The sequence below is a fragment of the Megascapheus bottae genome, chromosome 16 (genome assembly GCF_031878675.1).
Source record: "Megascapheus bottae isolate mThoBot1 chromosome 16, mThoBot2.hap1, whole genome shotgun sequence".
In the NCBI taxonomy this organism is placed as follows: Eukaryota; Metazoa; Chordata; class Mammalia; order Rodentia; family Geomyidae; genus Megascapheus; species Megascapheus bottae.
In genome coordinates, this window is record NC_143524.1 from 21,687,177 (window position 1) to 21,704,290 (window position 17,114).

Consider the following 17,114-nt stretch of genomic DNA (forward strand, 5'->3'; position numbering starts at 1 on the left):
GCCTAGTGGTAAGAGTGCTTGCCTAGCATGCATGAAACAGATTCCTCAGTACCACATAGGTAGAAAAAAAAAGCGGAAGTGCAACCTTGACTTTATATTGGTTATAAGGCCTTTTCGGTTTTCCCTCCCCTTTCTTCCCTGGTTGAAGAATAGAGAGGTACTCCCCTCTAAGGATATAATTCATAAACTGGTTCTGTGAGCTGAACTAGAAATAAACTACCCAAAGCAGGGTTACAATGTCAGAAACATGAGGTAAGAAATACCAATCAGTGTTGGAGCATGAGCTGAAGGGTTACAGGCAGAACAGGTATTTGATGCTGTATAACCTAATCACAGATAAGAGTGAACAGGAATTGCACAGGGACTTAGTATCAAAACACAACCACTGGGATTGGGAATGTGGCTTAGTGACAGAGGACATGCCTAACATACAGAAAGCCCTGAGTTGGATTCCTCAGAAAAAGCCAAAAGTAGTGCTGTGACTCACTTGGTAGAGTGCTAACCTTTGAGCAAAAGAAGGTCAGGGATAGTGCCAGGCCCTGAGTTCAAGCCCCAGGACTGGCACACACACACAAAAACAAAAACAGGGCCGGGAGTTTAGCCTAGTGGTAGAGTGCTTGCCTAGCATGCATGAAGACCCGGGTTGGATTCCTCGGTACCACATACATAGAAAAAAGCCAGAAATGGTGTTGAGGCTCAAGTGGAAGAGCTCTAACCTTGAGAAAATCCAAGGACAGTGCTCAGGCCCTGAGCTCAAGCCCAGGACTGGCAAAAAACAAAAAACAAATCAACAACAAAAAAACCCACAACCATATAAAAGGCAACAAGGTCCACTGCTGGTCCAGAACCACAGTTAAGTCCTTCCCATGCCTGACAATTCCTCGTGTTTCCTTGGTTCTAAAAAGCACCTACAACTTTAAATACAAAAGAAAACAAGTCACACAAAGAGTAATCATACTCAAAAGTATAAAATTTTGCTAAGATCTATACCAAAGTTTCTGAGTAAAAAGGTGTCCATACCTTCACTCCTATATGTACTATTGGTAAAAACTATTGATGGTATATAACAATGATTTTTTTCAATCACTTTAGAACATACTTCTGAAGATAGTGTTAATATATACCAAATAACATTTGATTCAAAGGCTTTCTTTCTTTTTTTTTTGTTTTTTACTATTAGGGTTTGGTCAGGGCTTTTATCTTTAAAAATCACTGTCGTCATTCATTCAAGTCTATCCATTGGGCAGAGAGAAGAAGTGTCTTAGTTTTTTCTTTTCTTTTCTAAATAATAAGACAATGACAACAAATAATCTATGTAATCCTTTACAGTCCTAATTAATATCTGTTGTCCAAGAGAATTGTGGAGTCCAAACCCAGAGTTACAATAGCAAATCAACTTGAACTGCCACTAGATGGTGTACTACTCCGTGACCCTTCCAATTCAGCAAATGGTGATCCACAAAGCATATTTCTTCTTCCTTCTACCCCCCCACACCCTTTTTTTTGCAATGTTTTGGTCCTGAAGGACTTGAACTCAAAGCCTTGGCACCATCCTTGGTCTTTTTTGCTCCAGTCTAGCTGCTACCACTTTGAGCCAAACCTCCACTTCTAGTTTAGGAGGTTAATTGGAGATAAGAGCCTCAGCCTTTTGTGCCTCAGCTGGCTTCTAACTAGGATCCTTAGATCTCAGCCTCCTGGGTAGCTAGGATTACAGGTATAAGCAACCAGTTAGCTGGTGCCTCAGTACTTCTGCAACCAAAGGATTATAGGACTGATTAGATTAGCAACTCTTTGAGAACTAATAATCATTTAACATCTGCATCAGAGTTTTGTAAAAAGCCAAAGGAAGAGGGGATTGTTGGGGAATTTTTCCAAATGGTATCATAGAAACTATAGAAAACTTGACCTACAAAAAGAAGGTTCATGGGTAAAGTCACAGGAGGATTATATGAGATGAATGTCAATAACATCTAATATAAGTAATATTAAATAAATTTCCGTTATCTCAAAGAGAAAAACTAAGCCTTAAAACCAAGCTCTGAAAATTAGAATACACAGCATATCGTAAGACTATTTCACCTTTGTTTTTTCCCTCCCCTCTTGCTTAAAATTAGTCAAGTGTGATGGCACATACTTGTAATTCTAGGACACAAGAGAAGCTGAGTCAGGAAGATAGTGCTATAGGCATTTGGCCAACAGTGATAATTTTTTTTTTTGGCCAGTCCTGGGCTTGAGCTCAGGGCCTGAGCACTATTCTTGGACTTTCTCAAGGCTAGAGCTCTACCACTTGAGACTCAGCACCACTTCCGGCTTTTTTTTTTTTAATGTACGTGGTACCGAGGAATTGAACCCGGGTCTTCGTGCATGCTAGGCAAGCACTCTACCACTAGGCCAAGCTCCCGGCCCCCAGAGATGATTTTGACTAACATTTTTCATTAAAACATAGGTTTTAGGGCTGGGAGTTTGGCCTACCATGCATGAAGACCCGGGTTCGATTCCACATACATAGAAAACAAGCCAGAAGTGGTGCTCTGGCTCAAGTGGTAGAGCTCTAGCCTTGAGAAAGCCCAAGGACAGTGCTCACTCAGGCCCTGAGCCCAAGCCCAGGACTGGAGAAAAAAAAAAAAAAAAGAACAAAAAAACATAGGTTTCAGTGTATCCAATAAGGAAGCATTAAAATAATAATGAACAAAGATGATAATTTCTCAAAACAATAATCTTATATTAAAAACCAAGATGCTAGACAACAATATTGTTTATCAGTTTAGAGTAGAAAAGTACGTTTGAAAAAGTATGCTTAAAAAAAAAAGTAGTGGGGTGAGATGGCTCACACCTGTAATCCTAGGTACTTAGGAGGCTTGCTACAAAGCCAGCCTGGGCACTAAAGTCCATGAGACTCGTATCTCTAATTAACTACTAGAAAACCGGAAGGGGAGCTATGGCTCAAGGTGATGCCCAGGCCCAGAGTTCAAGCCCCACAACGGACAAAAAAATATATATAAATATAAAAAAATTAAAATAAACAAGTAAAGTATGTTGGGCCAGGTGTCCAATGGCCATCTACATTCCTAGCTACTCAGGTAGCTGGGATCTGAGAATTTCAGTTTAAAGCCAGCCCACACAAGCAGAAGCTGCAAATCTCCAATTAACTACCAAAAAACTAGAAATGGAAATGTAGCTCAAGTAGTAGTGAACTAGCGTTGAGCACAAAAGCCAAAGGAGAGCACCCAGGCCCTGAGTTCAAGCTCAGAACTGGCAAGTGAATTAATGCACCTTCTATCTGGCAAATATCATATAACCCTTTTACAATAAAAAAATATGGAAAAAAAAAGTTGGGAAGTAAGGTAATTTTTGGTATCCTACTAAAAAACCATTAAATAATACAAACCGAGGCTTTCAATACCATTTGTAAAAAACAGACTGACAAAAGTTCTAGTGAGTAAAATACTTAAGATCAATAATGTCATAAATTTTATGACATGTCTTAGGAGACGATCAACCAAAAGAAAATATGAGCTTACATTTAAATTGCATAAAATCTCAGATTTTGTATTGCATAAAGAGTAAATATTTTGTATACTTTAGGGTCAGGAGTTTCCTAATACTTACTGTTTACTTTGAGCAATTCAACAAAAATCACCATGACACTTCTCTTACCTGATCATACTCCAACGCTCCTGGATAGAGTGGCCATCCAAGGAACAATTCTGCAATCACACATCCCAAGGACCACATGTCTATGGCTTCACAAAATGGCAACCCCAATATAATCTCTGGAGCTCTGAAATTTAAAAAAAATTAATTACACTGGTTTTTACTGAAAATTATATATTTCACTTGACATAGTTAAAGGAAGTCTAAAATGTAAAAAAAAAAAAAAAAAAGGAACCATTTTCAGTCGGCATAGTGGCCACACCTGTAGTCCTAGCTACTCAGGAGGCTGAGATCTGAGGATCTCGGTTCAAAACCAACGGGGGCACTCTTATCTCCAACTAACCTCTAGAAAATGGGAAGTGGGGCAGTGGCTCCTGGTGTAGGGTGAAAAGCTGCTAAGAGCTCAGGTTGGGCTGAAGAGCTCAGGGACAAGCACCCAAACCCAGAGTTCAAGCCCCATGACCCCTCCCCCCGCACACACACACACACACACACACACACACACACACACAAAAAAAAGAAAATCCTAGATCTTATCTTTCAGATGATAGATGATTAGAAATAAACTGGCAAACCCTTTAGAAAGAAAACTGGCAAAGCTATTAATATATGAACTACAGTATCAATAGAATTGGAAAACGATAGTTAGGGATAAAGACCAAAGGAAAACAAAATTATCTAAAAAGCTAAACATAGAATAAATAGTAACATTAATAATAATCACATAATTAAAGCTATTACTTATTCAATAGAGACTAAAATCCAGTTCCAAGAAAAATAGGGCTGGGAGTTTAGCCCAGTGGTAGAGTGCTTGCCTAGCTTGCACAAAGACCCAGGTTCAATTCCTCAGTACCATACACATAGAAAAAAAGCCAGAAATGATGCTATGGCTCAAGTGGTAGAGCTCTAGCCTCGAGAAAGTCCAAGGGTAGTGTGCCCAGGCCGAGTTCAAGGCTCACAACTGGCAAAAAAAAAAAAAAGTTAGAAAACTATACAACAAAGTAAAACAAAAAGCATTTTAGTACTTAAAAGGCATTGTATACCATGAAATATGTTATTACTACGAGGGGTTGGGGGGAAGCAGAGACAGGGGGAGCTAACATTCATATGGAAGCACAAAAATTACAAATTGCAAAGCAAACCTCAACAATGTCTAATTTCAAAGTATATTAAAGAACCATAGTACCAAAAATAAATAGCACAAAAACAGACAGCTACAGCCATCTGACTCTTGATGATGCCAAACATATATTGAAGATAGTATCTTTAAAAATGGTGCAGAGATAACTGAATATCCATTATATAGAAGGCTGAAAACTAGATCTCTCATCTTATATTAAAGAGAAAGAAAGAAAAAGAAAAACCACCTGTAATCCTATTTACTCAGGAGTCTAAGATCTGAGGATCATGGTTTGAAGCTAGATCGGGCAAGAGACTCTGAGACTCTGTATCTCCAATAAACTACTCAAAAAGTCAAAGTGGCACTGTGCCTCAAGTGGTAAAGCACATCCTGAGCAAAAGAAGCTCGGAGACAACTCCTAGTTCCAGAATTTAAGCCCCAGAACTGGCCAAAAATACTTTTAATTCAAAACTGAGTCAGAAACCCAAATGGAACATTGAAACTACTATTCTAAGGGTAAACACTTCAAGATAAAGACCTATGCAACAACTTTTTGAGAGTAGTCTCTAATAGCTCAGCAAACAGTAGCAGCATGAACAAGTGAGATTTCCTCAAATTAAAAAGCTTCTGGGGCTGGGAGCATGGCCTAGTGGTAGAATGCTTGCCTAGCATGCACAAAGCCCCGAGTTTGATTCCTCCATACCACATACACAGAAAAGGCCAGAAGTGGTGCTGTGGCTCAAGTGGTAGAGCACTAGCCTTGAGAAAGCCCAACAACAGTGCCCAGGCCCTGAATTCAAGTCCCAGAACCATCCCCACCCCCCCCCCACACACACACACAAAAAAAGACTCCTGGCCAGTGATCCTGGTAATCCTAACTACTCAGGAGTCAGAGATCTGAGGATCACAGTTTGAAGCCAGCCAGAGCAGAAAAGTCCTTGAGATTCTTCTCCAATTAATTACCAAAAAAAGCCAGAAGTGAAACTGTGGCTCAAGTGGTAGAGTGCTAGCCTTAAGCAAAAAAGCTCAGAAACAGTGCCCAAGCCCTTAGTCTGAGGCCCAGGATGAGCAGAAAAAAATAAAAAGTCATATATATCAGCAGTAAAGGTCATATATCAACTAGCATAAACAAAGAAAACAATTATTAGAGTAAACAGCTAACACTAAAGTAATATTCAAGATTCCATGTGTTTTATAGCAGCATTATTCCCAATGTAGAAAAAGGAAGGAAACCAGGGGGGAGAGAGTAAATATGATCAAAGTAAATTATATACACACCAAGTATCATAATAAAACCATTTTCTTGTACAATTAATATATACCAAAGGGGAAAAAGACAGCTTGGCATGGCGGTGCACACCTACAATCCTACCATATGAGGCAGAGGCAGAAAGACTTCTATTTCCCTAAGATCTTGAAACATTGAAACAAAACTTAACACTTCAATTTTTTAAGTTAGAATAAGCATTTCTTAAATAGCCACAACTTTAGAGGGTTTATAAGACATCTGCTAGAGTAGAAGAGATATTCACAGAAGATACTTCAAAAGAGGGCTAATAAAGTCATCTTCATTTGCTTTACTCTATTTTTATATAGTTGGTTTGGTTAAATGTTCAATTACTAGCAAAAGAAACTCAACTCAGGAAAAAGAGTATCTCAGCTCAGGAACTCCGTATGTTTACTTTCAACTAAATACATTCTTATAATATAGGTACCTTACTATCCTTGCAAATGCCAAAAACTATGACTTGGTGTACAGACGTCACATTCAATACAAAAATACTGGGCTGGGTAGGGATTTGACTTAGAAGCAGAGTGCTTGTTACCACACATAAGATACCAAAGAGGGCAGGAGGGAAAAGACTGATCATAATATACAGACTCCCAACTTAACTTCTCCTGAATACAAACAATGAATACTAAAGATTACCCGACTTCATTCTTCAAAGCTAATAAAGGAAGCTGAACACTGATACATGCCGGCTTCATGTGAAGTTACTGCTACAAGCCAAATCTAGTCAAGTCAAAGACACTGAACAAATAGTTTCTGAGATGACAAGCCGATGATTTTGTCACTCAGACTGAAAAGGTACAGCCATCACACTTGTCTTGGTGACAGTACAGAACATGCTTCTGTGCTTCTGTGTGTGTCCATGCTTGTGCCCACACTAGACTTGGGGCTTGAATTCAAGAACTGGGCTCTGTCCCTGTGCTTTTTGTTAAAGAATAACTAGCACTCTTATCACAGTACCACTTCTAGCTTTTTGCTGGATAACTGGAATAAGAGTCTCTCAGCCTTTGTCCAGACTGGCTTTGACCGTCAATCCTCAGATCCCAGCCTCTTGAGTATTGAGGATTACAGGTATAAGCCAACAGCACAGGGTATAGATACCAGAGAAATGCAGCAAACTTGGGAAAGACAAAGTGGTAAAATCAGTAGTAATCCCAGCACTTGTATATTGTGAGTACTCATTATTTGTGCACTGAATTCAAAAGCCGTTAGCTTATATTCATTGACTTCGGATTACTAAGAAATCTGTTTAGGAAGTGGCGCTGTGGCTCAAGGGGCAGGGCAGTAGCCTTGAGCTTCATGAAGAGCTCAGGGACACTGCCCAGGCTCAGAGTTCAAGTCCCACAACCAAACCCCCCCTCCCAACCGCCGCCAAAAAAAAAAATGGTTGTTTAAATTTGTAAGCTTAACAGGTAGCAACCTTCAGTTTTAGCCATTTTGCAATTAGGAGACTGAAGTATTTTATAAATACTAAGTAGGTAAAGATTCTGTGTACATATGCACAAGGCCAGCTATCATAGACATAACTTTTAATGTATAAATTTGCTCATTTAAAGACAATGTTCTAAAAACATATTACTTCATTGTTCTTCTGGCCAAAGATAAAAACTCAGATAAACAAAATGTTCTTGTGTAAAACAGAAGCAGCTCTGGGTTGAGTACAGGGAACTCAATGAATTATGAGAAATAATAAACTATTGTTCCTGAAACCACTAAGTTTTGGAACTGTCGCTCAGCAACAGGTAACAAATACACTGCCACAAAATATCCAACAAGCTGTGGGAACTGCTTTGTAATCCCTCTTTCTCTATACCACACCACCTCAAATTATAAAACTGTCTGACTCAGAAAACACAGGCAGCCAAACTTAACAAAACCTGGAATTTGACCTAGAAGTCATTTTTAGCAATTCAATTAAGTTATGCTCTCATTTTATTTTTTACAAAGAAGGAAAATATTAACTGACCTCTGCTTCTAATAGGTCTATAACGTGAGAAGCCACCTGTTACATACCTTTTATGATTAACCAGTCCTTAGCTTTCTAGGACAGAAGAAAAAGAAATAGAGAAAGAAGAAAGTGAGAGGAGAATGAATTTTGGTGTCATTTTTTCAGCCATTTTTTTATTGCATACAAATCTTTTTAGAAATACACAATAAAATAACATCATCAAACACTAATTATAACTATGAACCAAGGAAGGTTGTAAAAACTTTGTGAAATTAGTTTATTGTCATATGAATTCCCTCTCCCTATCCCTTCCCCCAAGCAGCTGCAGACATCTTTCATTCACCTCAAGGAGAAAAAAAAAAAAAGCCTTGCAGTTCAGAACTTGCCATAGGAAAGAGGCTTGGGTATACCCCAAGTTTTTCAACTCAAATCACAAAAGGTTATACCTTAGGAACAAGGAAAATTGAAGCAGACCAGTTTCTCAAGGAATAAACACTGAATTCTCCCAGAGAAAGATATTATCGCGAAGCTCTAGGTACATCCCCAGCCAGAGATCTTTCCACAGCAACAGAAATGTCTATCTGTACCATCTGTACCATCCACCTGCTGATGTTGCTACTAACCACTCCAGATAAGACTGATGTGACTAAGGACATGTCCAATTTATTTAATTTGCTTATAACATGATAGTCACAACAGCATAGCTCAAGAATTTTTCATGCCCATGTTCTAGTACTAAAAGAAAGTTTTCAACCTAGCTGAAAACATACTCAAACATCAAGATTGGAGAAGGAAAAGATCAATAAAAAATATTCCCACAGGGTTAGGAGTTTAGGGGAGGGGAGGGGAGGGGAGAGGAGGGAAGGGGAAGGGAGCTTAAAAAAAGAAAAAAAGAGCCTAGGCCAGGAGTTTGGCCTAGTGATTGAGTGCTTGCCTAGCATGCACGAAGACCCCGGTTCTATTCCTCGGTACCACATACATAGAAAAAAACCAGAAGTGGTGCTGAGGCTCAAGTGGTAGAGCTCTAGCCTTGAGAAAGCCTAAGGACAGTGCTCAGTCCAGGACTGGCAAACAAAAAACAAAGCACAAGCAAATAAACAAAAACAGGGTCTTAATTAAAGATTCTAACCATCCCCACTTCACTTTCTTTTTCCCCCAAGTACTGGGCCATTCACTAGGCTACACTTAAGTCATGCCCCAATCCTTTTGATTTGGCTTCAGATAAGGTATCATGTTTTTGCCCTGGGCTGGCCTCTGAACCTCCTAAAAGAAGTTGAAGTTACAGGCATGTGCTGTCACAACTAACCTCTGGTGCCACTCTTTAGTATCTCAGAAAGGGTCTGATTAAACTACACCAGGAGTTTCAGAAGGAATGAACAAGTGAAGTTTAAACCACAGTAGAGCCATAAGTAAATATTGAGCCCTATCTTATGAGAAATATGCTGAAGTGCTTAGAGGTGAACTGAATTTACCCCGAAGCGCATTTATAAAATAAAGATGGACTCAAAGACCAAGGGAAGCATATGATAAACAAGTGTAGCAAAATGTTAATTACTGGATCTCAATATGGGCATGAATATAATGAACATATTAACTGCAAAACCCTTTTATGTATTCTACATTTTTTTTTCTTTTAGTAGGCTGATGCATGAGGATCAAGAGTTAAGGGCAGCCTAAGCTAAGTTTTTGACTATCTCAAAAAACAAACCCCAGCCGGGTACCATGGCCTATAATCCTAGCTACTTAAGAGGCTGAGACCTGAGGATCAAGATTCAGAGCCAGCCTGGACACTAAAGTCCATGAGACTGCTATCTCCAATTGACCACTCAAACATCGGAAGCGGCACTGTGGCTCAAGGAGTAGGGTGGTAGCCTTGAGCTGAAGAGCTCAGGGACAGGCGCCCAGGCCCAGAATTAAAGCCCCATGACTAACCAAAAAAAAAACCCACACAAAAGAAAATATATACCTGTTGAGATAATATGCAGTTTTCAAACTGTACTGACAGATTAAATAAGCTCTACAGGGCTGGTAGTTTGGCCTAGTGGTAGAGTGCTTGCCTAGCATGCACAAAGACCCGGGTTCCATTCCTCGATATCACATACATAGAAAAAAATGGTAAAGCTGTAGCCTTGAGAAAGTCCACGGACAGTGCTCAGGCCCTGAGCTCAAGCCAAGACTGGTAAAAAAAAATAAAATAAAATAAAAATAAAAAATATTCAGTATCTACAGGGAACTCAAGAAACTAATCCCCCCGCAAACCCAATAAACCATTCACTAAAAGGGCAAGAGAACTAAAGAGAGACTTATCAGAAGAAGAGATTAAAATGGCAGAAAAACATATGAGACAATGTTCATCATCTATGGTCATAAAGGAAATGCAAATAAAAACAATCCTAAGATACCACCTTACCCCAACAAGAATGGCCAAGATTTTGAACTCAGACCATGACAGTTGCTGGTGGGGTTGTGAAGAAAAAGGAACCCTACTACACTGCTGGTGGGAATGTAAACTAGTTCAGCCACTCTGGAAAGCAGTGTGAAGATTTCTTAAAGAACTGAAAATTGACCTTCCCTACGATCCCACCATATCACTTCTGGGCATCTACCCTGAACATCATAACCCAAGATATGATAAGGACACCTGCTCAGCTATGTTCATCTCTGCACTATTCACAATAGCCAGGCGATGGAAACAATCCAGATGCCCTACTGCAGATGAATGGATACAGAAAATGTGGTATACATACACAATGGAATTCTACATAGCCAACAGACAAGATAAAATAATGGCATTCGCAGGGAAGTGGATGAATCTAGAGGGAATCATGTTGAGTGAGACAAGTCAAGACCTAAGGATCAAAAGGCACATGGTATCCTTAATATGTGGCTATTAAATCTAAAGAGTACAAGAGTGAGGACTCAATAACTGCATATCCAAAGCTATGGACATGGTAATGGAAATATAAACATAACTATATAGACATAAAAACCTATGACTCTATACACATAATGTTTTATTTCATAAATATGTTTCTATGACATACAAACTCTTAGTATTTAGAACTTAATCAAAATTAGGCTAAGTCCCAGTGATTGTAAATAGATTCCCTCCTTGAACACTTGTTTGTTAAATTTGTCATTTAAAATATGATGTAAAAATCAACGTTAATAAATTCTTTAATAAAAAATAAAAAGTTCTACAAACCTTAAGCAGAACCTTAATCACACACACACACACACACACACACACACACACACACACACACATTCATGCACACGTAAGCATGTGCACACACACACACCAAATCAAAGAATATTGGAATGAACTGGTTAAACAGAAGACAAACACAAATTCTTAAATGTGGGAACCCTACGGGCATTAATCACAGGCACAATGCCATCATATAGTGCTGAAAGAACCCAGAGCACACTTAGGAGAAAATATACTTTGAAAATAAATGTTTTTGTAAATGTTGACAGAATCTAAAATGCATCTAAAAATACAAAGGTCCAGAGACAAATAAGCAGGAGGATCTACATTATCGATTATGGTAATAACACGGAGATACTGGCAGAAGAAACAAAGTGATAAGGAAACCTCACATAAAAGGTCACATGACTTATGACAAGTGAATTACTATCTAGCAGTGGAATAAATGGTGCTCAATTAAGAGATGCCTTTGAGCCAAAGGGCACAGAACTTGCAAGGCAAATGAGGCCCAGAGTTTAAACCTCCAGTATCTGCCAATAAGGGGAAGGGAAAGAGGAGGACAGGGGAAGGAAGAGAGGGGAGAGGGGGAGAGGGAAGGGGGTAGGGGGAGGGAGGGAGGGAGAGAGAGAGAGAGAGAGAGAGAGAGAGAGAGAGAGAGAGAGAGAGAGAGAGAGAGAGAGAGAGAGAGAGAGAGAGAGAGAGAATGGAGGGAAGGTGTGAGGCGAGGGAAAAAGAAAAGTAATGCCAGCCAGGTGCCAGCTGCTCACAGCTATAAACCTAGCTACTTAGAAGACTGAGATATGAAGATCAAGGTTCAAAGCCAGCCTGGGCAGGAAAGCCTGTGAGATTCTAATCTCCAATAAACACCCAAAAGCAGAAAATGAAAGTGTAGCTTGAATGATAGCCTTAAATAAAAAAGCTAAGGGACAGTGTCCAGGACCTGACTTCAAGCCCTAGTACTGGATATAATGAGAGTAAGAGAGACAGAAAGACTGACAGAGAGAGAAAGAGAAAGAGAGAAGGAGAGGAGAGGGAGAGGGAGAGGGAGAGGGAGAGAGGGAGAGAGGGAGAAAGGGAGGGAAGAAGGGAGAAAGGGAGGGAGGGAGGGAGGGAGGGAGGGAGAGAGAGAGAGAGAGGAAAAGGAGGGGAGATGAGGGGAGGAGAGATCCAGGGAAAAGGAAGGGAGATGGGGAAGGAAAGGGAGGGCAAAAGAAAGGAGAAGGGAAGAAGAGGAGATGATGAGAGGAAAAGAAAGGAAGAAGGAACAGAGGAGAAAGAATTATGAATTCAAGGACATAAATGGTTAAGACTCTATCCATCTTAGATAGCTTAAATGAGTGAAGGAGCGAGGCATAAAATATTTCTCCACAATTTTTATTCTGGGAATGTCACATAAACACATACACACACACACATATATACACTCTCTCACACACACACACCAACTAGAATAGGACAAGCACACATAAATCAAAACAGACAAATGGAACTTCATAACAGGAGAATACTCAATAAGTATTCTCAATAAGTCTGAGTTGAGTACACACCTGCACTCCCATCACTTGAGAGGAGAAAGTAGTAGGATTGCAAATCTGAGGCCAGCCTGGGTAGCACAGTAAAAGATTAGCAGGGTGCAAGAGGTAGCTTTTCAAGACACCGAGATCTGTGGATCACGGTTTGAAGCCAACACAGGCAGGAAAATCTGTGAACCTCTTCTCTCCAATTAACCACCAAAAAAAACTAAGTGGAGCTGCAGCTCTAATGGTAGAGCACTAGCCTTGAGCAAAAGAGCTCAGGGACGGAACCCAAACCTTAAGTTCAAGTCCAGGACTAAAATTTTAAAAAAGAGGGGGTGGGGGGAGCCAGGAGTTTGACCTAGTAGTAGAGTACTTACCTACAAAGACCGGGGATCAATTCCACATACATAGAAAAAAAGCCAGAAGTGGTGCTGTGACTCAAGTGGTAGAGCTCTAGCCTTGAGAAAGCCCAAGGACAGTGCTCAGTCCCTGAGTTCAAGACCCAGGACTGGCAAAAAAAAAAAATGCATTAATCAATCACATTTTGTAGGCTGTCAAAGATTCAGCCCTGAAGAATTGCAACAGCACATGTACCACAAGCAAGCCACCAGAGAACGATTACAGGAAGAGTATCATCATATCATGTCATTCTTCTTTATAGCACCTATTGCTATATTAAGTGCTATACATGTACTATGGATTTAGTCTTCAAATAACCTTTGAGGTAGCTATTATCACCTTTTTACAGATGAGTAAACTAAGGTTCAGGAAGTTTAAGGAACTGGCTCCAGCTGACACAATACAGGAGTACTAGAATTATGAGCATAAATATGATCGTATAATTAGTTACTTGTCATTATTTAGCACCAGGAGGCATAATTACATAGTTTCATTTGTTTTACCCTGTTTGAAAACAGGATATATATGCCTCATGAATCACTATCAAGTCAAGTTTTCTTATAAGACCTAAAAATAAATATTGTCATACCCCAAATACTGAGTAGAACCTTGTTACAAGTTCAATGGGATTCTCTCTGAAGGGGGTTTCTTATATGCTAGGAAAAAGGAACTTGTAATAAAGAAATTTTTATAGCTTTAAGCATATACTTTTTTAATGTTATCCAACTTTACCACCATATTATTCAAACATAAATTCACTCAATAAATTTATTTCTTATAGGTATTTCCACTTTTTTTTTTTCTCAGAGAACTTGAACTTGGGACCTAGGCTCTGTCCCTGACCATTCTTGCTCCAGGTTAGTGCTGTATGACTTTGATCCACAACTCCACTTCTGTTGTTGTTGCTTGTTTTTTCTGTTGGTTAGTCAGAGTTAAGCCTCATGGACTCTTCTGCCAGGGCTGGCTTTGAACCATGATCCTCAGATCTCGGCCTCCTGAGTAGCTAGGGTTTACAGGTGTGAGCCACAGGATCCCAGCCTTGTCAACATTTAAAGTTACATTTTAAAATTTTTGAAGAAGCTATAATGGACCCTTGCTATCCCGGTACATGGTCCCAAAGAGATGGTCACTGAAGAAAAGTCACGCATTTTCAGGATGCACAAAGCTCAGCACTATAGTACAAATGCTTGATTCATATTTTTCTTATAACTTTTGCAGTACTGAACAAATCTCAAATTATCACTTCAATCGAACATATTCACTTTCACCTTGCTTTTAGTGCACCATCTGCTTCTGGGAAAGCAGATTCTCAAAAAATTAAGAGCAAAGCCAGGTGCAGTGAGTCACACCTGTAATCACAGCTACTCAGGAGGCTGAGATCTGAGGATCAAGGTTCAAAGTCAGCCCCGGCACAAAAGGACCGGAGACTCTTATCTCCAATTAATCTCTAGAAAACGGGAAGTGGGGCTTGGCTCAAGAATACAGTGGTAGCCTTGAGCTGAACAGGGACAAAACCTGGGCTGAGTTCAAGCCCTATGATCCACAATCAATCAATCAATCAATAAATAAATAAAAATAAGAGCAAGCAAATACTCAGCCTACCACACAGCAACTTACAGAACGAATTTCTCCCCAGCAGCAGAGATACATAAGCTGCCACAAGAATTTAAATTTGGGGGAGAATTTTGTTCATTTGTTTTGACAATACTTAGTCAAAACAGTGTGCAGTAAATCTGTAAATAAGGTAGGCCCCTATATTCTTAGATTCAGAATCAAGCACAACCATAAAAAATGTATATGGAGAATAAGAGGATTACTAATCTTAATATGCCAGTCCTCAGTTTTGTAAATTAGGTTTCAGTTGCTTTTTTCTATGAAGTTAAACCAACTGTCTTACATAAATGTTTTCTTAAAATATTTTACAAATCCAATATTATTTGTTTCTGTATCACAAGAGTCTTAATACAAACTTAACAGAAACTGCCTTGAAGAAAGAAAAAATAAGCACACACATATATCATACTCAGTGGCAGAGAACATTTGGCTACAAAATACAATCTCTTGTTACTCCACAGAGTGAAGAATTCGAAAAGGCCTGATTTCACAACATAGATAATGGGCTCAAGTTATCAGAAATGTGCTGTAAAGCCTACAGAAAGTTAGCAAGTGCTTCCTGAGCAAGGAAACAAAGTATTCATCATTTTTTAAGCATCGAAATCTTTTATAAATTAACTTTGCCATATTTTCCCATGGCATACAACTCTTTCCTGCAAGGCCAAAACCATGCCATGCCATAATTTTTTTTGGTCAGTCCTGGGACTTGAACTCAAGGCCTGGGCACTGTCTCTGAGCTTCTTTTGCTCAAAGATAGCACTCTATTACTTGAGCCACACAGCACCACTTCTGGCTTTTCCTGTGTATATGGTACTGAGAAATAGATCTCAAGGCATGCTAGGCACTCTACCATTAAGCCACATTCCCCAGCCCCCATGCCATGATCTTGATACCACTGCAATTAGGCATCTAAGATGTTATTAATTTGTGCCATTTACTAAAAATTATATCTATACCAGGAACTGATGGTAAAGAACACTGTAGTGAAGTGACAGTTCTTAAATATCATTTACAGATCAATATGTCAACAAAGTTGTAGAACATAAAATCAACTCACAAAAATCAGGTATATGTCAATATATGCATAATAAATGAATCAAGAAGACAAGTATTTCACTTACAATAGCATCAAAACTAATCTGAGAAAATAAGATCTACAAAAAGGAAAGAACACAGACTAAATGATGAAAATATTCCTTTAAGAGGAGAAAAAGGAATAGGAAGTTTATCACAGAAGTGAAAAAGAAAGCCAAGGATGTAGTGGTAAGTGTTCTAAGAAAAACATTTACAGTGGGCTGGGAGTTTGGCCTAGTGGTTAAAGTGCTTGCCTAGCATGCACGAAGACCCGGGTTCGATTCCTCGGTACCACATACATAGAAAAAAGCCAGAAATGGTGCTGAGGCTCAAGTGGTAGAGCTCTAGCCTTGAGAAAGTCCAAGGACAGTGCTCAAGCCCTGAGCTCAAGCCCAGGACTGGCAAAAATAAAAATAAAAAAAGTGTGCCTTAAATTCAGAATCATACAAAAAGATTCTGTACAGCTTTATCAGAACATTACATCAGAGAATTAACAAGTTCAAAATATAGTTTGTGAAATTATAAAATGATGTCAAGATACAAAGAAGTCATTCCTATTTTACTACATATTGTCTATTTTTTTAACTCGCAAGCTAAAAAATACTAAATCAAGTGTGGTGCCGGTGGCTCACAAGATGTAATCCAAGCTACTCAGGAGGATCTGAGGATCATGGTTCAAAGCCAGCCTGGGCTGGCTTCTTATCTCCAATTAATCACCAGAAAACTGGAAGTGGCACTGTGGCTCAGGTGGTAAGAGTGCTAGCCTTGAGTTGAACAGCTAAGGGACAATTCCCAGACCCAGAGTTCAAGTCCCACAACTAACATCAAAAAATTATATATATATATATATATATATATATAAAATCTATCTATCTATATATATATATAAACAAATAATTTAAACTGAGCACACAGGTTTTTAGATAAATACCATTCTTTTTTTTTTTTTTTTGGCAATTCAGTGTTCTCTCACAAAGGAAACATTTGCTCTTCTAATGTAAATGTTTAACACATATTAAATTCTCTCCCCTGAGTAATACAATCTCACAGTACCAGCTGATACCTAAATTATTCACTGGCCCCTGAACTGGCACTCTTCTGTGGTAGCACACACACTGATAATAACATTGGGTGCTGAATTCCATTCTAGGAAAGATGTTGAAGACTCAGAAACAAATAAGCATGTGTGCTGTGAGGCGTATGAGGTTAAGACTAACTTCTGGGCTTGGCTAACATGCACAACATCTGGGTTCGATTCCTCAGTCCCACAAACATAGAAAAAGCCA

At 39.2% G+C, this 17,114-nt stretch overlaps 1 protein-coding gene across 7 annotated transcripts in view; it reads right to left on the bottom strand.

Moving 5' to 3' along the window:
• Positions 1 to 17,114, bottom strand: part of Hipk3 (homeodomain interacting protein kinase 3) — a 71,625-nt gene that overhangs the window by 18,487 nt on the left and 36,024 nt on the right. For all 7 annotated transcript variants that reach the window (XM_090347916.1, XM_090347917.1, XM_090347911.1 and 4 more), the window contains exon 3: positions 3,658 to 3,781. In XM_090347916.1, the coding sequence (XP_090204042.1) occupies positions 3,658 to 3,781 (124 nt within the window). The remainder of the gene's footprint in view (positions 1 to 3,657; positions 3,782 to 17,114) is intronic.